General features: G+C 53.2%; 4 protein-coding genes across 4 annotated transcripts; 2 read left to right on the top strand and 2 right to left on the bottom strand.

Annotated features, from left to right (window-relative positions):
* Window positions 1–137: 137 nt before the first annotated feature.
* On the bottom strand, window positions 138–1,668 carry FCK4-0 (putative alcohol acetyltransferase FCK4; the record flags this gene model as incomplete). Its single annotated transcript, XM_032036083.1, has 2 exons — window positions 138–1,569; window positions 1,628–1,668. The coding sequence occupies 2 exons, from the start codon at window positions 1,666–1,668 to the stop codon at window positions 138–140; spliced, it is 1,473 nt and encodes a 490-aa protein (XP_031884958.1).
* Window positions 1,669–2,659: 991 nt separating this feature from the next.
* CGGC5_v013361 (uncharacterized protein) lies at window positions 2,660–6,850 on the top strand (the record flags this gene model as incomplete). The annotated part of the gene is made up of 1 exon (XM_032036082.1): window positions 2,660–6,850. The coding sequence occupies one exon, from the start codon at window positions 2,660–2,662 to the stop codon at window positions 6,848–6,850; it is 4,191 nt and encodes a 1,396-aa protein (XP_031884713.1).
* A 2,270-nt stretch (window positions 6,851–9,120) lies between these two features.
* Tnks (Tankyrase) lies at window positions 9,121–12,360 on the top strand (the record flags this gene model as incomplete). The annotated part of the gene is made up of 3 exons (XM_032036080.1): window positions 9,121–9,793; window positions 10,898–10,962; window positions 11,023–12,360. The coding sequence occupies 3 exons, from the start codon at window positions 9,121–9,123 to the stop codon at window positions 12,358–12,360; spliced, it is 2,076 nt and encodes a 691-aa protein (XP_031884878.1).
* Window positions 12,361–16,695: 4,335 nt separating this feature from the next.
* Window positions 16,696–17,678, bottom strand: AQY1-0 (Aquaporin-1; the record flags this gene model as incomplete). The annotated part of the gene is made up of 2 exons (XM_032036078.1): window positions 16,696–17,289; window positions 17,349–17,678. The coding sequence occupies 2 exons, from the start codon at window positions 17,676–17,678 to the stop codon at window positions 16,696–16,698; spliced, it is 924 nt and encodes a 307-aa protein (XP_031884955.1).
* Window positions 17,679–22,023: the final 4,345 nt, after the last annotated feature.

The raw sequence follows: 22,023 nt of genomic DNA, 5'->3' as shown, positions 1-22,023 counted from the left end.
ACAAAGGGTGATGCAAGCACTGGAACAGTAACTCTGAATATGGGATAATGATCTTGGATTGATGGTACAGGACTTCTGAGAGGACCATGTGGAATTCACACAATACACGAAAACTCCCCATGTATGGACATAAGAGCCTAAGGCGGATATCGAAGGGATCCGATAGGTAGTGGTTTACGACTGGCAATCTCTGGCAACCAGGCGTCCAGATCTGCAATCACACCCTCAACCAAAGAACCTTCAACAACGGAATTGTTCCAGCATAACGTGACCGTGATCTCTCCCCCAACGACACCCGCCATGTTGGCACTGAATCCAGGACCCAAGACCGACGCTGACTGGGAGAACACCGCCCGCGTCATCTTCCAGCTCCCGATTCCTCCGTTGATGGTGCCCAAGTTGCTGAGCTCCCAGCTGTTGCTTCGTTCCTGCCCATTCTTCTGGCGGAAGAAGTCGTGAAAGTCGCCGACGTATTTCAGCATGGATCCAGGATCGTCGTGTGGCAGACTCGCGAGCTTGTCGTTCATGGTAGACTTGACGGAGGCGGCGACCTTCCAGATGGCATCTTCGTACTCTGTGCCTGACGATGACCGGAGCTTGGCGACGAGAGCAGGCGGGATTGGATGGTCTCCTGATGTCACGAGCACAAGCATCTGATTCTTTGCATCAAAGTCTGAATCGGCGGGCAGGTACCGCCTCAGACTGATGGGTGAGCAGGGCTCGAATGTCGGTGCCTCGGACTCTGCGATCTGTCGGGATGCAGATGCGACGATGAGGGCGTGAAGGAGTGGCGTCAGCGTAACGGAATGGCTTCGTGCCACGACGAGCAGCTTCGTTGCAAGCGCTGCAGGAATCCGTAGGATGTGGGTGCTGGTTTCGCTTGGCTGCGCAAGATCGATCGGGCGCGCTTTCCACGGTCGAATAGCGGGTTTGCTCTTCAGCCAAGAAGGGCCAAAGGCGTCCCAAAGAGTGGCCAGGAAGAATGTCCAGCTGATACGCGAGTTGAGGAGTTCATGTTGCGGTGATGGTAGTACAGGCGGTTCTGAAAACGCGATCGTCTTTCCTTCCAGGCCTGGAATGTCTTTCACGGGGTTGCCCAGCGCTTCGAGGAGCCTTTGATGGAAGATGGAGCCGCTGGTGCCGTCGCTAATGGCATGGTGGAAAGCGTAGACGATCTCAACCTCGGATGGCGTCTCTTCGCCATTGGAAATTGGGATGATGGAGACCCTCCACGGTGGGCGCTGCTCGATATCTGGCCATAGCTGGGAATGCTGGTATGAAAGATGTTTGCTCAGGGCAGCGTCCACTTCGTCGGGCCGCGATGACCCGAACAATTGGATATGTTCCGACAGATCGACACGTGGGATATGAACAAAGCTTGTGCTTTGTTTGTCTTGATCGATGATTCCGACCCGCAACATGGGCTGCTCCAGGACGACTTGTGCAACAGCCCGCTGAAGAGTGTCTCTCAGGGTGGCATTGTCAGTGCCAGGTGGGACCGCGTACCGGCCCGTGACGGAGACACAGTGATAGAAATTCAGGGAGTGGCGTGCCGTGGAGTATTTCTCCCTGTAGTAGCAGACGTCAGAGGCTTTCGCAATGCATTGGATATGTCTGTGGCGCCTACATGTAGCCACATGGCCGAGCCACTGTGAGTTGAGGCTTCATGGCTGGCAACGTGGAGCGGTCTTTCAAGCTCTCAAGTTGCAGACAATGGCGGTTGGACCCTGAGTTGAATCGCTAAAAATGAACAGCAGGGAGGTTGAGTCGCGATTGGTCCAAGCTCACGCAGTGTCAATAAAAACAGGCGTGGACATCCCTCCGTTTTATCGCGCTGGTGAGCACAAAGCTCTTGTGCACGGGCATTGTTGATGCAAGGGGTCCCCGACTGAGAAGAGCATAGCTTCCTGTTGTGCCGTCTTCATATTGATCCTGATGCAGGGGGGAATCAGTCCCCGGGTCTCTCATGACGCGCAATCTTCCAATGTTCGCTTGAGATATGAGCTGCAATGAGTTGTGGAGGCCTCTCCTTTCCAGCTGAAGACTGGGGCATTGCCATGGTTTGCAGACATGGTTCGGATCCTACGGAACAAATAAGGAAAAGGCAGCCGTTGCAGAAGGGAAACAGAAAAAAGCCAAACGGTCATGGCGTTTCTCAACGGTTTGCACCGTTTTGCAAATCGGCCATCAGGGTCCAGAACTCAGGAACCGCATGCACGAGCCCCACTTGCGCCGGCAGCTTCCGATTAGTCATTTCCGAAAAGGTTCTTCCGCGCCGATATTTGGGAGGGGCCGTGTGGGGTTTAGCTCAAGGAGGAAAGAGGTCCCGCGGTGGCCCACGCCTGCCCAGGGGAGCACCCCCCGGTCGCTGCTTAGTGGGAGACGCGGTTCATCACTTTCGCTCTCCGTCCCAAATTATTATCCTTCTCCTTTTGCGCGATCAATATTCCCCTGATGACTGCGAATCGCCGCGACGAACATGACCTCGACCGAATCATAGCATACTCGCGACTCGATTTTTGATCTTTCACGTCGCGTCAACTGTGTTTGACGCGACTTGTCGCCGAATCGCATCGCATCGCAAAACCATGCAGCTTCCCGCTGCTTGACGCCTTACACCACCAAAAACCAAAGAACGTGGCCCCAAGATTTACCCGCCATGAACCACGATACAGCCGCCCCGGGTCAGTTCGGGGCGCGACCGAACCGCCGTGCTTCAGCCCAATTGACTATCGACCAAGAGGGCCGCAAGCCGCTGTTCTCCAAGCCGTCGCGCGAGACGCTCAACCCAAGAGACACTGCCCCGGCAGCGTCAGCAACAACAAACCGTTATGGCTTCTCCCCCACGAACGCGCGCCCACCTTCTCGCGCAGCTGGTATTCCCCGACCTCCAAGCTCTGCCTCCATGCGACCACCTTCACGAGCTGCTGCTGCCGCCATTCCCAGACCCTCAAGCTCGATGTCCCAGACGCCGTCAGTCGGTTCCAACCATTCGGCCGATGTTGTTTCGCCTGGATCCCGACTTCCCCGCCCCAAATCTACAATTGGAGTCTTCGCCAAGGGCAAAATTCCTTCCGTAGCAGATGTTTGGGCGTTGGCGGGAGAAGAAGACCGACCCAGCCCCAGCCCTCTCGAGAGAACGCGCAGAACGTCTCCTGCCGTCGACGCTTCCCCAAGCCCTGCGCCCCGCCCTTTCCACAACAGACAGGTCGCTGAAGAGGCCAAAGTTCGACAGAACCTTAACAAGGAACCCAACGACTTCGGCCGTGCCCGACCCCTCTCCAGGTTGTCCAGCGACTCGCTGCGCGACAGCTACGTCGCCCGCTATGGTGGATACAGCGGAAGTCCAGCATCGCAGAGCGGCTCTAGCTCCGGCAGCTTCACCCGCCGACTGAGCCAGTACGAACGCGAGATGGCCGAGTCGCCCAGCGCTGCCCGCCAGCCAGAAAACCTCTTCGGCAACACGAGAGTCGGGCCGTACATCGCGGACACCGGTCGAACACTAGCGCGGAAGACGAGCAACAGCAGCCTGAACGGTGGCTCCGGGCTTGGGCGGCGCACGAGTAACAGCAGCTTGAACGGAGGCCAGACACTCGGGAAGCGAACAAGCAACTCGAGCTTGAATGGCACCAGCCCAAACCTGGGTAGGAAGACAAGCTACGGGAGTTTGGGTAGCAGCCCTGGTGCTAGGGCGTTTGCCAAGAGCTCAGTCCCGGAAGGTTGGATCAAGCATCTTCTCGATGAGGACGACAAGGGCATCAAGAGAACACCCAAACCGGACTGGGAAATTGCTGCCAATACGCCACTGCCTTCCGTTGAAGCACTCGAACCGACACCCCCAACTTCGCGACCGGGCTCTACGAACCCTGAGGCGCGATCGCCGGAGAAGAGCTTCGCCTGGCAGCTGGATGCCGACTTCACTGCCGGAGACCTTCAGATCTCGGACAGCCCGCGCATTAGAATTAGCGGCTCTGGATACGACGATGCCTCCAATCGACGATTCTCCAATGGCAGCGCATACGCAGAAGAGCCCGAATCAAGCCCTTTCCGGAGGGAAGCATCTGCCGGACCCCTCTCATCACGGGCAGCGCGGACCAACAGTAAGATTGACGAGATTCGCCAACGTGAAGAGAAGGCAAACGAGCAGTTGGCAGAGCTGCGCAGGAGCCAATCGAGGGGAAGGAACACCCGACTGGAGGAGATTCGCGAGAGAGAGGCCGAGGCTGAGGAGGAGCTGGCCAAGACGAAGGCCCAGACACGCTCATACTACCCTACACCCGACGAGGATGATCTCGCGCCGCCTGTCAGGGAACATCCTCGACCGAAAAACTCCAAACTCGATACCATCCGAGCTCGAGAGGCAGAGTCTGTGTCGAAGAAAGCTTTGGCTGAAAGCCGTTTGGAAGAGATTCGAGAGCGGAACTCAATGTCCAGAGAATTCTCGCCAGAGGCCGAACGAGTCGACAAAGAGTCAACACCTATCCGAGAGAGCAAGAGGGAAGCCTGGCAGCCTACGAACCAGGACGAAGGCGAACACATTGCAAACACCCCTGTCACTATTTACAAAAACGCCGGCGCACCCAGAGAGACGAAGCCGGAGGCGAAAGTGGCGAGCCCGAAGTCGCCCGCCCGACCTCAATTGCAGCATACCCGAACAGACTCAAGAGATCTGCTGCAAAGGCTCGCCAGAGCTGCTAGCAGTAGCCCAGCTGGAAGCCCAGCGCCCGAGACGGTCAAGCCTCAAGCAGCCACCGACGACAAGACCGAGAAAGATACCCAACCGAACACCATCAAGCACGACGAGGAGAGACCCACATCACGGACAGTAAACCCGGCTAGGACCATTGAGAGACTTCGAGAGGGTTTTGCGGAGGATATTGAGCGTAACTCTGAGGACAGGCTTGCGGGGCGAGAGCCGAAGGAAGCCATCAAGAAAGTGGTCGCCGAGCCGTTGGCCAAGGAAAAGCAGACGACGGATGTGGTCGAGGAAAAGGAGACAAAGGATCAGCCATCCGCCGAGACAACGCCGGTCGAGGAGGTACCGAAGAAGACAGAGGACCTGAAGAAGGCTGAGGAACCCGCCAGAAAGCCATACGTCCCTCGCCGCAGAAGCGAGGATCGTCCCAAGACATCGGACTCGGAAAAGGCAGAAGTCACGAGACGTAACCGCAACGACACTCTGAAGAAGCTGGAGCCAACTCCCAAGTCGGATGAGGCCTCAAGCAGCTTCAAAGACGAGCCCAAAACCATCGAGGCTGAGCGGCCAGTGTCTGCTGGTCTACGCCGTGTACGACGCCAACGCTCGACTGAATCTTCTAAGGACAGCAGGAAGAGCATGGCGTCCTCCGATGGCGATCCGACAGATCGCATCGAGCAGGAGATCATGCTGTTTGCGCCCACAGACGGCCAATCTGAACGTGGCTCTACCAGACCGCCATCGATCGAGCCTGATTCTGAGGAGGATAAGGACCTCCTCGCTGAGGAAACTCCTCGCCCGGTCAAGACGGACCCACTTTCTCTCCCTACCCCAAAGGTTACAGGCGCATACGTGGACACTCCCGCAACGGTTCGGGTCGACAAGGTACAGGAGAAGGAGCTCAAGTCAGCCATCAAGTCTGAAGCCAGACCTTCTACGAGCCATGGCCGAGCATCAAGCAGAAGAAACTCCCGCGCTTCCTTGAGAGGGCGATCAATATCCAATGCCAACGCATCCGAATCCGAATCGAGCGAGCAGAAGGAGCAAGACACCGCAGGCACGACCACGACCTCTGTGCTCCGCCGGCGCAAATCCACATCTAGACCTCGGCGACCATTGATGAACTCGGTGAAGCCACCGACCGTGAAGGACGACCTTTTGGAGCTTCAGCGCCGCCATCAAATCGAGGACTCGACTTTGGACGACTTGGAGGAAATGTTTAACTTGCAAAAGCCTCTGCCCCCCGATTTTGAGACCGAGGAGACCGTGGAGAGCATGCTTGACGAGATTAACGAGAAGCGTGAGGAAATTGCGAACAGCGCCAACCTGAGCAGTGACGAACGTGATCACACGATGCAGCAGATCGACAGAATGACCAAGACTCTCACAGATGGACTTCGAAGCATTCGCTCCGCCAAGCAGGGCATCGAACGCCTGGAGGACAAGGTGTCTCACGCCGACCCCACGTACAACGAGAACAAGATCAGCGAGATGGAGAAGATGATTGCGATGGTCCAAGATCAGCAGGCAAAGGGAACTGCATTCCAGCAACCCACCGCCACCCAGAAGACTGCCGACCACACCAGCATCTCTTCCGATGAGAAGGTCAACGTCATTCAGCTTCCCATCCCCCAACTCATGCACCGCAACCCTCTGCGCATCACCTTCCTCGGCTTGCTCGTCATCATCAGCGCAGTCTGGTATGCCGCTGAGTCGGCCATGTGCGAGCTCTACTGCCGCCCGACGACTTGCTCATCAACGCCTTGCGTCTGGTCGGCCACGGATCCTACCTGGGGCTACGCGATTCCTGTCAAGATCGATGAGTGGACTACCAACGGCTGGGGTCGCCAAGTCGCCAACCAGCTCGCTGAAGACGCATCAGACCTCTTGGCCGACCTCGAGGACTACCTTACCGGCACGGACATCGCGACCATCGACATTCGAACTCTCGATTTCTGGGAAAAGCGCCAGCTTCGTCGCCGTCTGCGCAAGAAGGGTCTCGTCAAGCGGCCGGAGGAATCGCCGGAGGACAAGGCGAGATGGGATACATGGCACGAGGCGCGCGTGGCGAGGGAGAGGGTGCAGGACGCGAGGGAGATGGGGTACGATATCAGCGACGAGGAAGAGAGCATGGGCGGCGACGAGAGGGTGTGAGGATGTAATTACACGTGCCCTCTGGCTGTGGTTGTACTATACACTGTGTAAATAACACGAAATAGCTTGCTTTCGCGGGATAGCACGCTGGATAGGGCCTTGAGGAGGGGAGAGCTCCTTTGGTAATTAAATCATTGCAATCATGCTGCTTTGTCGTTCTCACGTGCTTTAGATTGGTCTTTGATGGGTTTGTCAAGACCTTTGTAGGGGCGAGCTGAGTACCTTCATGCAACTATGTTCGTCCGGTGGTGGTGTTCCAGCCACCCACCCACATTGCTGGAAAGATCATATCGATGCTCTCATATAATGACGATGAAACTCGGGCTAGCGATCTCCAGGCGGACTACGGCGTCTTCTCATTCCCGAGGCCATGGTTACGGGTTTCCTTGGCTTGCGACGATGCCGTCGATCGGCGGTGTGCGGAGCCCCGGTCCCAGTCGGCTCGGCATCCCACCCCCAAGATGCCCACCTGCCGGACTGATTAAATGCGCCGGCGGAGATTGACGACTGAAGTCTCCGTGCTCCATCGAATAGCCGTAGTTCATGGGGTTCTGGGGTTCGTCTTGTCATTTGGAGTTCAGACAAACTGGGGTTTCACTCACGACGACCTAAAGGCGTAGGGTTGGATTCACGATTTGATTGCACGACTGTGGCGTCAACACGGTTTTAATTGATGTTTGCTATGCTATGTAGTTCTATTCGGACCTCAAAGCTATTTCCCTCCTGAAAACAAGGTTGTAGAATTCAAAATTTGCAACGCCAACCTCACATGGTCGGAGGTTTTTATTTGGGGCATCCAGAAGGGCACTTGGAGGTTTCGTTAGTCTTAAAATCCCAAGCTGCTCAGTTGCTGAATGTTGACTTACGCAAGAAGCCTGGCAGTTGCCGACGTAGGTGCAGCAGCTGGGGCCGGAGGGGTTGACGGGGCCCTTCTGACGGGCGAGGATGTTGCCCTCGTTGATGTTGGAAGAGGGCACGGCCATGGCCATGGAGGCGAAGACGGCGACGAAGATGTACTTGATCTGCATTTTGAAGATTTCTTGGTGTCGAGAGACAAAGACTGAGATTGAAGATTGGTTTGTTGAGGTTGTTGGGTGGTGTGAGTTGTGTAATGCCAGAATTGAAAGCCGACTGAACGCGAACTTTGGCCTCTCTTTATAGATCTGTCCGGATTCTTCGGCATGCGCATTTCTTGACAACAAGGAGAAGGATCATAGACACGATACAAAAGTCCGTGGCTACAAATAGCCCCATGAGTTGATTTCTGAGAGAACGATGGGTCCTGCGCTCGGCATCCCACAACGAGCATGGACGGATAATATGATAGAGTTCGGTCGCAACTCCACGTCAAGTCTCGGCTACCTTGACATGAATCATACATCGCTTAGTTTCTAACTATTGACAGGCAACTATTTAGCCAGAGTTGTGTCTTGGGTGAAGAACTTTAAATCTCGTGTTTTCTAGTCCGAAGTGTAGTGCTGTACGAGTTTGCCTTCTGAGGATGTTGTCATTTCGGGATTTCTGTTCCCATCCAAAGTATTGAGCTGCCGGGTGTAGTATCTTGAATATTCAACTGTTGTAGTCACGACTGTATGTCACTGTATGTCGGAGTTCAACACGGACTGCATGCGGACGGCTGAACTATGCTGTCAACTGCGGACAAGCTGTCTAAAAGCCGCATACCATCAAATCTGAGAATTTACTGTAATGAGCCGACTGAGGAGGTGTCCAATTTATGTTTTGTGTAGTACCTGTCTGTGTCGAAGTGTCACACCCCGCGGAACCGAAGCGCTCCGGCGCCGACTCCGGGCATTGGCCCACTATGTCGGTCCATGAATCCACAAACCGGGGCAGCTACTCAGGGAGACGTTTCGGGCAGAATTTCTCTCCGTGTGGGACTCGCGGGCCGGGACATTGTTTACTGGATCATTCATTCCAACGACAGTCTCGACAACTGCCCTAGCATTCCATTCACGCAGTTGCTCGGCTGAAGATGGCCAGTTTGACATTCCAGTCCGGACGAAAGACGCGTTTTCCGAGACATGGCCGAAATACCGCCAACATTGGCGATGAACTCATGAGTTCTCTTCCTTCCATCGCAAAACGTGATTCAGCCATCTTCCAAAAGCTTGACATATTCCTGCAAGTCACCATCACCCCAAGTTCTCTTCATTTGATAGGTTCGCGTATATCTCTTTTTGATATCCGAGTTGGCCGGCTGACACCTCTCCAGCCACCGTCGCTCCTCAGCATTCAATTGAGAGAGCAAAATGTCGATCCAAAGCCTTCCTGACGAAATCTGGCTTCAGATTGCCGAGCACCTTGACTCGACCCCAAGTATCGCCGCTCTCTGCCGTGTCAACCGTAGACTATGCGGTATCCTGCAGCGGGAACTCTTCCGCGATGCGATTGAGAGAGATCTTCCCGAAATCGCGACGACAGCTGCAGCAAATGGCCAGCTCGCGGTGCTGAAGGCTGCCGCGGCTTTCGGCGCCGATCTCGGGCGTGTGCGTCCCGTCGAGCCGTCTGTCGAGTTGCTGGCCAGCTTCGAACAATTCGGCATTGACTCGTTTTATTCGACGACGTGTTGGGGTACGCCACTCCATCTGGCTGCGAGAAACGGCCACATGCATGTGGTGAAGTGGTTGATCGAGCACGGCGTCAACATCAATGCTCCAGCGCGATATCTTTGTCACTGCGTCTCGAATCAGCAGAGCTCGCAATGGACCATGACGAAGAAAATATTCAGCCAGCGTATTGCGTGGACGCCGCTGCATCATGCGCTTTGTGGAGGGAATGGGGAGATTGCGCGGTATCTCATTTTGGCTGGTGCTTCGTATTCTATGGTGGTGCCAGCTACATCGCCGTCCTGGCCGGACTTCGACTTTGAAGTCGATGACGATGATGAATACGACGAGCCGGAGGAGAGTTTGCCTATTTATTGTGCGCCTCAAGTGACACGCGAACAAAAGCAGAAGGCTCCAGCGAAATGGACTGCGGGGATTACGCATTTCTTCCGTCGATTTGTTGGAAGCACAAATGCCAGCACCCAGTGCGCCAGCTGAGACGGCGTTTTACGCACCGCCAGTGAAGGAAAAATGAAGTCAATTGTGGATGTTCTTTGCCAACCTGATAAGGTAGCCCCCCTGGGCCTTCTCGGTGGCTGCCTCAGAGTCTCATAGAGTGCTCAACTGGTCAATTGAGCAGAGGTGTGAGCGTCTGTCAGGGGTCATAGGTTGGGAGCCCGGGAAAATATGCTTTTTCGTATTTCTGCCGTTCCTGCTTTCGCTCTTAGAAGTAGGTGGTTGCGCTTATGCGTTCTCAATTTTCACTCTGAAGTTCTTAGACAACAGTTTGGTCTGTTTGATAACTCTTTGGCTCTCTTCTTTCTCGTAGGCGTATTTTTGCGGTATCGTTTTGAGGTTGTTGGACCCAAGTCTACGTGTGTGCTAATTTCACCAGGCTTAGAATGCATCTTCCCAGGCTCCAGCAATACTAATAACTTACTGAAACTTCATATTACAACATGCGATCTTTACAGTACCAGGTCATATTTCGAATTGAAGTTTGGCATATTGGGACCAGCTGGAACTATTGAGAAGGATGCGACAACTTGGTATTCTCGGATGCAGTATCCGTTATCTGTTACGTGAGGCGTCAAGTTTGTGATGCACTTCGGCGGGCTCCACATTTCGAGGGGATCCCAGCCGCCAGGGGTGTTGTTGGCGTTGGCGTTGGCAACACGTGTTGGTAGCAAACGCGATCGAGAAAAAAACTCCTTTCCTACTTGCCCTTGACCAACTGACCTGGGGCGCATGGCGACAGAGGCCGTCAGTGGACTACGAGTTGCGACCCGGCTCATGAGTCTTTGTTGATATTATACAATTAGGTCTTTTGAGTATCACTGCCAGGTAATAGGGTTTCGCCTCGGACAAGAGCAGATACCATTTCACCCTGTGTACTGGTTTCTCTTGATCTCCAACTTGCGCGTCTTCGTCTTCGTCTCCTTCTCTTTCTTCTTCGAATAACCTATCTCTTCCTTGACAGGGAACATTGGTAGGGAGCTGTGGGAACCACTCGTTCCATACAACTGGTTCGACATCAAGCAGACCGTAAGCTCAGTATATGGAGGCACCTCTTGCACTGGGCTTCCGGCTAATCACATCTCCAAGACCGAAGAACGCACTGATCGAGGACCTGAGGATAAGATGTCTACAGCAAGCAAAGCCAGTCCGGAAATCTGGCTTGAGATTGGTTATTACATCGACTCATTTCATGAGCTGGCCGCTCTTGCACGGGTCAACCGAATGTTGTACGGAATATTTCAAGTCGACCTATACTGCAAAGCCGTCAGACAGTCATGTACGGAAATCACGGTTCTTGCTGCTGCCAAGGGCAATCTGGACACCCTCAAAGTCGCTGCGGCATTCGGTGCGGACCTGAACAGAGTCTACGGAATCCCACCTCCTATTTGGAATCACGACGGAAGCCTAGAACCGATTAGAATCCCACTCGATCAGTGTTGGGCAACCCCACTACATCTTGCTGTCCAACATGGACGCGAAGAAATTGTCAGATGGCTTGTGCACGTGCAGAAAGTCAAGGTCAATTCTCCTGGTCGATTCCTGTGTCCATGCATGCCTGCAATCGTCCGCCTTAGCATGAACTACGGTGGGCCAAGAACTAGCATGGGAGCATGGTCGTCGCATTCTGTCTGGACGCCTCTTCATCTTGCCATTTGTCAGAACCATGAGTCTATAGCTCGCGAGCTTCTTGAGAATGGCGGCTCCCACGACACACTCATCGCTCGTGAAAACCTACCACCCTTCGAAAATGGGGCTTGGAAGGTGTTGTCAGTCCCTGATCGGGCTTACAGGCCACAAATGTACGCGAGGGATCACTGGAAGTCAGTACCCAATGTCAAACTACCCCATATTGCCGCGCTGTCAGGGTCCGAGGCCATCATGACACTCGTCGTCAGAGACCTTGGCGGAGATGTGAATGCGGTGGATGCGACTGCCGCAACACCACTTCACTACGCCATCATCGAAAAGGACGAAATGATGGTTCGTCATCTTCTATCATTGGGTGCGGACCCAGATTGTCAGCAGAATCATTTCCAGCATAGCGTGCCAACGGGCGGCATGCGTTGGGGCGCGCTTGACTTTGCTCTTCGATATGACCCAAGAATGGCAAGCATACTCCTCGACCACGGGGCTTCGGTGTGGAATCCAAGGCTTAGGTCTGGACCCATTGAATCTTCTCTGAAGAACATCATCTGCTATCACGATGTCAACGCTGTTCCTCTGGATCTCCGCCTTTTTCTCCGACTCACGCGACAACAAGAACGCGGACGAAGTTTGAGCACCTGGCTGCTTTCAAATTTCGTCTCGCCGAGGAAGAGATTCAGGCTACGTTTTTCCGAGCCTGCCAGTCTCTCGCTTTCAGTACACAAGATCTTGAAGCCTTCATTGATGAGGGAGAGCTGGAGCTTGGAAGCACGCCAATGAATAAGGCATTGCAATTGCAACTCAGTCTGCCGCCACATAAAATCAAGAGGGTCACCACAGCCAGTAAAGATTGGGAACTGGTAAACTTCGACACATCAAAAAATTCACTTGCGTCACTGGCGCTGTGTTTGACGATAAGGGTCATACGACCCCATTATAACGCATATACTACTGTCCGTTGGCTTCTCGATAAGGGTGCGGCCCCAACTATAGAGTTGCAAGGAGGTGTCGAGATCTCTATTCTCGCAATTCTGCTGAAACAGATTGACAAAAGCTGGGTTGCGCACCTTAATGAGCCACCTATCAACTGGGAACAAAACCCGCTTCGCGATATCGCACGTACCATCGTTCTTCTCCGAGACCGAGGCGCTTGGTCACTACGGCGAAATGAACACACAGCCAAAAATCTGAAAAGGGAATTTGGATATGCCCTAGATCGTCTGTTTCCTCATGACATGAGAGCCAGAAGCTTTAGTGTCCACGATGCGCTGACAAGGGCGGTATCTCAGTTTGAGCAGGATTGTGGAATGTACGTGGCGTGAATTTGGCATCTATAGCCCTCGGTGGAATCTAGTAATGAATAGTTATGTACTGAAACCAAGGGGAATTGAGGAGTCATTAGTTCAAGAAGAACAGTGCAGTCGTAATCTACTAAGGTCAAATCAAAACCACGAACTTAGTTTCGGGGCCAAATTCGGTCCAGAGTAACATTCCAGGTAATCGTGACGTAGATCGTCTGAAGACACCGCCATAATCGAGTCATATCTAAGAAGTGCTTTCTAGGAAGTCTCAAATTCTCTACTCTTTCGCGTCTGAACTGTTTTGGGCCGTCGTGATCCAGCCGTGCACTCAGTTTCGCGCAGCTTTAACACTCAAATCCAACCGCTGCGAATAAACTCCCGCGAAGGGCCAACGAGTTCATCTGATGCCGAGTGTACGGAGGCATGAGCACTATGTTGCTTAGAATCGTTAGAATCGCTCTCAGTTCCGGGCCAACGTACTACTCACGGGCAGGACATGGGGAGGCTTTGAATTCTAAGGGATGCGTGACGTAGCGTCATGCAGTACCACCACGAAAGTCCGGAAAGTCAATGCCTGGAAAGCCTCAGAAGATCAAACCCCGTCAGTCTCAGACTGCTGGTCTTCGGCCTATCTTATGTGCTCGCAGATGAAATACCGATTCTCTACGTCGAACTAAATTCATTCCCGCACCAATCTATAACCTACCGCGATGTAGCTATCCACGGTTAGCCTATTATTTATCATTAAGGATTTTGATCTAACACTTATCCTCAGGTGAATCGCCTAGAAGCCGAAGAGATTCTAGGTCCTCAGGCATAGCTATAATTGTATCAGTACTCTGCTGATTAAGTATTAAGCAGAATCATTAGGAACATCGCATTTGCTAGTAGGGTTGAAATGTTGCTTGGGCCAGACATCGAATCATCTGCCAACGTATCTTAACCTCCTGGGCGTCTTTCTAGCATTTAGAAGCACCCAATCAATCTTCAACGAAACGTACCCTTGATTGTAACTAACAGTAGAGTGCAAAATCCAAAAGTGGTGTGTGTCCATGAGTTGAGGAAGACTGCCAACCGCTAGACCTGTTGACAAAGAGGGCCCTGACACTCGCTGCCAGACGTCACTAAGTGTCTGTCAGATGGCAGACCCTTCACAAACTTCTTTCTCCTCCCTTTGCACCTCGCGCTAAGATTATGTGATTCTCGTACCATCTTCGACGCTTATCACAGATTATGCTTGCAGCGTGAGTGGCAGCCGGGTTGACCACCAATGCAGCAATTAGATACTGATCAATAGCTCAGAAAATGGCGGGAGCTATGGCTCTTCCGGCCGAGACGTGGCTACAAATCGCGCATTTCAGCAAGCAACGCGACTTGGCCGCGTTGGTGCGCACCAATCGTCGATTGCACAGCCTCGTCAATCGGGAGCTCTATCGCACCGCCATGCAGGAGAATCTGTACCCTATTACTCTTGGCGCTGTCAAGGCCGGAAACCTGGATACTTTAAAGGTCGCAGCGGCGTACGGTGCGGACCTTGACATGCCCTTTCCTTATCCCTTGTGCGACCAGGTGCTGGGCATTGGGATAGAGCCCACCATATCGACCGGGGGCCGGGAATGGCCAAAAAAGACAAAAAGCACCAATGGGCATGGGCTGCTCCGCTACATGTTGCAGTCATGGAGGGTCGATACGAAGTCGTTGAGTGGCTCATAGAGCAAGGCGTTGACCTCGAGAATCCTGGGCGACATATCTGCGGATGCCTCCCTGTCATCCATCGGCCGATTCCCCGACTTGAGGAAGACGACCCGAAGTTATACCAATTTCCGGCGTGGACACCGCTGCACTACGCGATATGTCATAAACAGATGTCAGTCGCACGCCTTCTTCTCGCCGCCGGTGCTTGTTCTACGGAATTGGTCGTGTCGCCCGCGTCTGCCATATCGCTCTCGTGGGCCAACTACGCATTGAATAGAAGGGATGAGAGGCGAACTCGTTTACTTGAACTATCACTCGATGACGATGGCTCCTATGTACACACCATCTCGGCACTTCATATTGCAGCATATGTCGGAAATCACGCTCTGCTATCGGATCTCATTGACAACCATGGCCTGAATGTCGATGTCGAAGATGGGTCGGGTTCAACGCCTCTCCACTACGCAATCACTGCCTCAGACGCAAGCACAGCAAACTACCTGATATCTTTAGGAGCAGACCCGGACCATAAGGGCGAGTTCTATGGCGATGCGTTTGACTGGGCAAGGAACTTCGCGCAGCCTTATTTGGCAATGCAAGTTCTTGCTGCCAAGGGCTCGCCTTGGTTTGAGGATTCCGGGGGGATGAAACGACTAAAACTGAAGATGATAACGTCTTCACTCAACTCCGGCCTTGCATTGGAACATCAAAAATTCTCAAACCCATCAGAAATCTTCCGGGAGACTATTCCAACTATTATCCAACGCACCCGGGAGACTCATATCCCAGGCCCAGGATTTCCAGACCTCGAGGTGGAGCTCGCGATGGCCTTTCTGCACGGTTGCCCCGCAGCAAGTCTCTCGGATGCAGATCTGCACTTCCTCCTCGAGACCAGCGGTATCAGTCTCGACATGGAACTGATACCGGAAATGGACGCTGAGGATTTACATTTACTGCACGGTTTTAGTTACAAATTCCTGATCACCGTATGGAGAGATCGTGTAAACGAAAGCCGCTGCACTCTTCGACAGTTAGCCTTATGCCTGGTTGCCATCGAATTTCCTCTGAAAACGAGTCAACAACAGCTTCTTCTCAGCCGCAGGTTCGAATGTCTCCTGAACCCGCCTGGGACAAGATCTAAACTGGTCTGGGAAAACGCGAGTTTATGCCCATTGTCTTGCTTGTTCGAAAGGGTAGCAAAAACAGAGAGGCGCTTTGTTGATGGAGCATATAGACATGTGGCATGTACTACACCGCTGAACCTAGGCCCCGCCATCGAAGTTCTTACGCAAGCAGGTGAATGGCTCCCCCTGGGCAAAGCAAGTAAAAAGAAGATGGTTTTTGTCCTGGAGAAGTTTTGGATAGCATCGTCGAATCTCATTTTGGTGAACGAAGAAGAGGGGGAGAGATGGCGAAACTCAGTGATTGAAGGAATGCCAGATGAGGTACGAGTCATGTTGGTATCGGAAGAGATAAGAGACATGATTGTACGATTCGAAGTGTAGCGTCTACACATGGACTAGATTGGAGATTATTCTAAGCTTGGAGGCCCTATGTGGTAACGCAGAAGAGCGGACTATTGTCAGATGGTGCAGGAAGCTTGAAATGCTTTTGTCTGCAACATTCTTGGCGACGCCTCGCCACGTGTTAAGTCATATCGGAAGCAATTTAGATCCTGTCGGATGTTGCACAGCTTGCATCAAGGGCCAAAAACGTTGCCAAAGCCCGATCATTGGTTCAAGCCAGCGTATCACAAGCTCTCAAACATGGCTCTGGTAACGAGGCGTTTTTCGAACTAGGCACTTAGTGCCCTGCATGTCATCCCATTTCGAGGTGACACTGAATCGGTCACGATCTTCGATGAATCGAAATGCATGATTGGTTGAGATTTCTATGACATGGATATAACAGCGAATGAATTGCAACCCGAACCACCGTCCTGTCCCCTTTCTCAAGTACCCATCCCCATATTTCAAAGCGTACAATCTATGTAGCAAATATTTGTCGTTGCGATTAGCAGGTGAATGGCACATGTCCATTACCTTCTACCTTGGTTGTGTTACACAATGTAAGCTGTCAGCCCGGACAAGCCATTGTGATGCTCTTGTGATCATAATATTCATGGCTGGCCGTGGCCGCCCTCCAAAGGCGAGGCCACCTCAAAGCCAGAGTCCCTGGGAACCAGCGGAGGTCGCTCGTCCACGGGCTTCTGGGCCTTTTCCATGTCATCGTCCTGTCCGGGGTTCGCCGTCTGGTACTCGAGCCACTTGAACAGGCCGTAGACCAAGAAGGACAGGATAGCACCGGCGAAAGGGCCGATCCAGTAGATCCAGTGATAGTTGACAAAGCCGGCGATGACGGCAGGCCCGAAGGAGCGAGCAGGGTTGATCGATGTTCCGGTCCAGTTTGTGGCGGTGATGTGCGCGATGAACACCGATATGCCGACGCCGATGGGGGCCAGGAAGGTCGCGCGGTGCTTCTCAACGGCGAGGAAGTACACCGTCAGGACCAGTTGGGCGGTGAGCAGCATCTCGATGAAGAAACCCTGGGCGATGGTGGCGCCGTTGCCAAGCGTGTTGTTGACCAGGAGGGGCCCGGGGAGGACCCCGTAGACGACGGCGGAGGCGGCGATGCTGGCTGCGAGCTGGGCGGGGATGATGCAGAGCCCTGCGAGGGGCTTCACGGCACCGACGAGCAGGAGACCTAGAGTGACCTGGATGGGTGTTAGTGTGATGAGGGGGGAGGAGGCTGTGAGGGGTTGGGGAGACAAACCGCAGGGTTGAACATGCCACCACTAACGCGGTAGAAGATCCACACGTTGACGGCAATGGCAGTACCGAAGGAAGAAGCGATGTACATCAAGCTGGCCGGAGAGAGAGGAGCGGAGGAGTCATCGGGAGAGTTTGTGATGAGGGCGGTCTGCGCGCCGATGAAGGAGAGCAGGAGGAACATGAATGTTCCACAGAACTCGCCGAGGACGACCACGATGAGGTTGCGGGAGGGCAGATTGTACGGGTAGCCCCTCTTGGCTGGAGTCACCTGGGTGGCATGTACCGCGTCAACGGCCTGCTTCACCGGGTTGTGGGAGGTCGGAGCAGTCATTGTTGAGATGGCTGGAGGATATCTTGAAGAAGATAGAGACTCAAAGAGTGCGATGATGGTGTTGATGTTGAGATTGCGATGATGATTCGAATGGGATAATAGCCTTTCCAGCGAGTAGTTCCTCCCATATAAATATCCGTCGAGATGGCTGGGTCTAGTGTTCAGGAGGCGATGGATATCACTTGTCACGATGGACTACTGCAGCATCTGAGGAGGCGACTACTCTCGCCATCGCCATCCGACGAGGGTATCGGAAGACAGGCATCCAGCTTCGTCGTTAGGCGCCCGTCGACGGCAATCTCAAAACGGGGCGAAAGCTTCCCCCTAGAGTCTCGCCATCGACGAAAGAAACAACTGACAGGCATCTTGGTCCGATCTTGGGCACCAAACTACATGTCGTGATAACCCGGTGCGGCGATCGTGTCGAGAGGTGAGAGTATCTCGTGGTAGGTGGTTGGGTGGCTCGTGACTTGGCAGGAGGACTGTCACATCCGACAAAGGGTGAGGCCCTCTGCCATCAGGTTGACAACGGCATTGTCTGACAGGCATCAAGCATCATGTGTCGGCATGCCGTGTTAGGTAGTGCTTGAGCCTGTACGTCTTTCGTCCGTAGTGGTGATCTTGTCCGACGGTGTTACCCATCGGCTGGTTGAACAGCCACGATGTCAGGCATCAAACTGCGTGTCTCGCTCTCAATCACTGCCTCGATCGTTTCGAATGCATGATGAATCCGGTATGTGGATAGGAAAAAGGCCCCCAAATGTTGGGCTCGAATCCTGTATGTCTTGGTATTTCTTTGTCTGTGTCGATCGTTACAGCCGTTCCAGTCCTCCTCAACGGACGAGGTGCTCCGATCACAGGCTTCACTCACGTTTTTCCCGATGCCATGCTTCACGATGAACTACTGCACTCGATGATGCCCGTTTGCTTTAATACCGGCATGCTCAGTACTGCATGTCTTGCCATCGTATGTTTTGCGTTGAGTTTCTCACAGAATTGAAGCCTGTGAGTGGTAGGCGCCTCCGATGACACGCTTGCGCCTGCATGTCCTGCTACTGCACGGAGCGCTGCTCCTATTCGTCAGACTCACACGTGCAGCGGGATCGCCCTCTGGGATGGGTGTCGAAGACAGAAAAGTCATGCCAGTTCAACCCAGCATTGCTGCCAGTGACTTCATCGGAAGAACCGACAGCCCAACATTGGATGAGGCTGGTTTCAAGAATTTCTCAGATGGATGTGTCCTTCACCCACCACCAGCGTGGGCTTGGCCGAGGTGATGGTCGTGGGAGAAAGGGCAGGCAGCATGTCTATCCCTTGAAGAACTAGGTATCTCCTGGCAACTTAGTCAAGGGAGTCATCAGTCTGATGGACTCTTACTCGCTTTTTCCATCACCTACTTCGCTGTGCATACGCGATCGGGATGCCTTTGCACCTCGCGGACGTCCATGTGGGGTTGATGAACATTGAGCTCCTCGGTTCTTCCTCATGTAGCATGAACAGCTCGTTGAAACCTGGAAAGCTAATGGCCGTTTGTACTTTTGACGTTAAAGCTTAATGTCAGTCTAACGATGAGATAACCCTTTACGTCGGTAGGCGGCACATCCTCTAGCAAAAGCATCGTGAGTGTCTCTCCATCTCACCATCCCCCACCACGAAATAAGCCTAAAACCAACACCGATGGCTCGGCTCCGAAGAGACACCCCGGACGTCTTGGGTCTTGACTTGTACGGTACTCATCTTGAAAACGTGGAGACGCCACAGGTGGCTGTCATCGGGGAGTATCGTCAAGGGGTCACCCACACCAGCATCCTTCGTTCGCTGCCTAACCATCAAATCCCGCAGTGAGGGAGTTTCGAGTATGGTCACTGGCCATGAGGATTGGGGGCCGCGCAAGGCAACCAATAGTGAATAGGGAGGAGATCGTCGCGCAGTCTAAGACAACGCCCCAAACTTGACCGATCCAGACCGATCGACACGCGGCCCGGTCCTAAGCGCTAACGCAGCTCAAATCCTACTTAATCTACGGTAATAGAACGCCTGTTGTAAGCTGTGGGGGGAGGGAAAGGAGAGTCGAGCGAATAGCGGGGTAAGGTGTCGCGTGAAATCATCGTGGCAAGGGGAGCCGATGCAAACGCTGCTCGGGTAGTGTCGTAAGAACTTGATAAATGGGGGCGGGGGATTGTCACTTCAGGGATCTCATTGGGGGCCATCAGCCCTGCATGTCTTGGATTTTGATTTGGGAGGATGAGTTGGTGGGGGGAACACAGACTCGTTCTCCGCAAATCCTCCGTGTTTAGAGAAAGTCTCCGGGGACGAGGTCAGTGGAAGTGGATTGTCTGCTCGAAGAAGAACATGAAATGTGGCTCTTGGAGGCGTGTGATGATGCGTCGTTGCTTGCGATTGGATGAGAGCCGCTGGAATCGCCATCCATCTCTGAAGCCTCGCCAGACTTCTCGTGGGTCTCTGATGTCCTCTCCCCTCTCGCCTCTTTGTGCGTCCGGGGAAAAGATCATTCTTGTGGAGGTGATTGCAAAGTGGTCTCTTTTTTGAACCTGAAATGCTCGGCCGGAAGTAGTGCCAAGGCTCCACGGCGTACCCAATCTCTCGAGTAGAACTGATGAGATGGACTCTCACGGCAATCGGACTCTGAAAGTTGAGATCGATGATACTAGGTACTAACCACGTAGAATGAGACAAGCAAGCGCTTACCGCCAAGTCACGTTGACATTGTTCTTCCAGGAGGTACAACTTGGTGAGGGCCCACATCTACCCTCGAGCGCAAAAGAATGTTGTCCACACTGTCCAACTGTTTGGGGCCTCTGCCTCGACTGATTTGAACATGCCGACACACATAGTGAAGATGAGTCCTCATCTCTGTTTGGAGGCGTTTTGATCCCCAGCTAGGATGAGGCACAATGCGGGTCGAAACATGTTGTGCATGAAACGCCGCTTCTTGAGGTCCTATTTACTGCCGAATCTGCTTGAGCTTACACTTGATTCTACCCATACTTCGTAATCCTCGATTGCCACCCACGCATTCGTCTTCGTTCTATTCTTGATTATTGTCGCTCTTTCCTCTTACTCCGTGCCATTTCCTTCCGTGGGCGCTGAAATCCAGTCTCGCTTCCATCTCTGGGCCAGGCGTTCGAATTGCTTGTCAGAGCGACCCAAGTAGTAAGAGGATTTGGGGTTCGTCATGTCCCAAATGACACTGCGAAGAACCTTTTTGGCAATGTCGGAAAATGAAGTCGATGGGTTCCAGTTCCAGGGAGTCATTCTTGCCAATGCCTCCAGAGCAGGCCAAATTTCCTGTGCCATCCCAAAGCATCTGGTGCCCTCTGATGCGTGTTCTTCCAAGGTTCTTTCCATTACCTTACGCATCGCTTCTGTGATTAGCTCTCTGCTGACTTGGCCCACGTTTGCAGATGGATAAGTGTAGTGGCGATTGAATTGGTGGTTCAGAATCGCTTTTCGTCCCGGTCGGCCGCGAGTCCACCAAGTCTTTGCTCCCGCGTCAAGGAGTTTGGACACCGCCGCAACCCTACCATGGCTCAACGCCCAAATAAGTGGTGTCACATGCACGTCATCCCAGCTCAAGTCGAGAGTGTCCAATTTAGCCCCCAAGGAGACAAGATGTCCAATCATAGTGTCATCCTCAGAGAGTAGAGCGTAGTAAATAATCCCGAAACATAAGTCGTCGGTCTCGTTGATGTTTACCTCTTTAGTTTGCGCGAGATGGCGTACGAGTGACTTCGGACCATGTTGTGCGGCGACATGAAGGGCTGACATGTGTCGTGTGAGGCCACTGTACCTGTTCAATGTCACACTCTCATGGTTGAGTGCTCCAACGCATCGAGCTCTCCAATATGAGTGATTGTCCATGACGGAGGGATCGAACATCACATCCGCGTCTGCACCTTGTGAAAGTAAAAGGTAGGCAATTGAGATGTGGCCGGTACAAATAGCGAAGTGAAGAGCTGACCAAATCGGAAATGAATCGAGTTGGAACATTGCGTATGCCGCAGGGAGGGGGGAATAATCTGGAATTCCACGGCAAAAGCAAGGTAAACGTCCGGGAGCTTCAAAGTCGACTTTTTGTACCTTGAGCAACCACTCAACGATGTCGTAGTAGCCATAAAAGACAGCAAGGTGAAGGGACGGTGCCCAAAATGCGCTTGTTTTCTGGCTCTCCGTCCAGTTCTCTATTTCGGAGGCGCGATTGGGCGCAAACTCGATGTACTGTGGAAGCGGAAAAGGGTGTATGAGATCGAAATTTGCCCCGTAAGTAGCCGCCTTCTTCATCGTTCTGAGATTGCCTGTCTGCGCAGCGCGTGCAGTGATCTTA

The sequence above is a fragment of the Colletotrichum fructicola genome, assembly GCF_000319635.2.
Source record: "Colletotrichum fructicola Nara gc5 chromosome Unknown KSG_Nara_v1_contig08, whole genome shotgun sequence".
NCBI lineage: Eukaryota > Fungi > Ascomycota > Sordariomycetes > Glomerellales > Glomerellaceae > Colletotrichum > Colletotrichum fructicola.
This window is presented reverse-complemented; position numbering and strand designations above follow the sequence as displayed.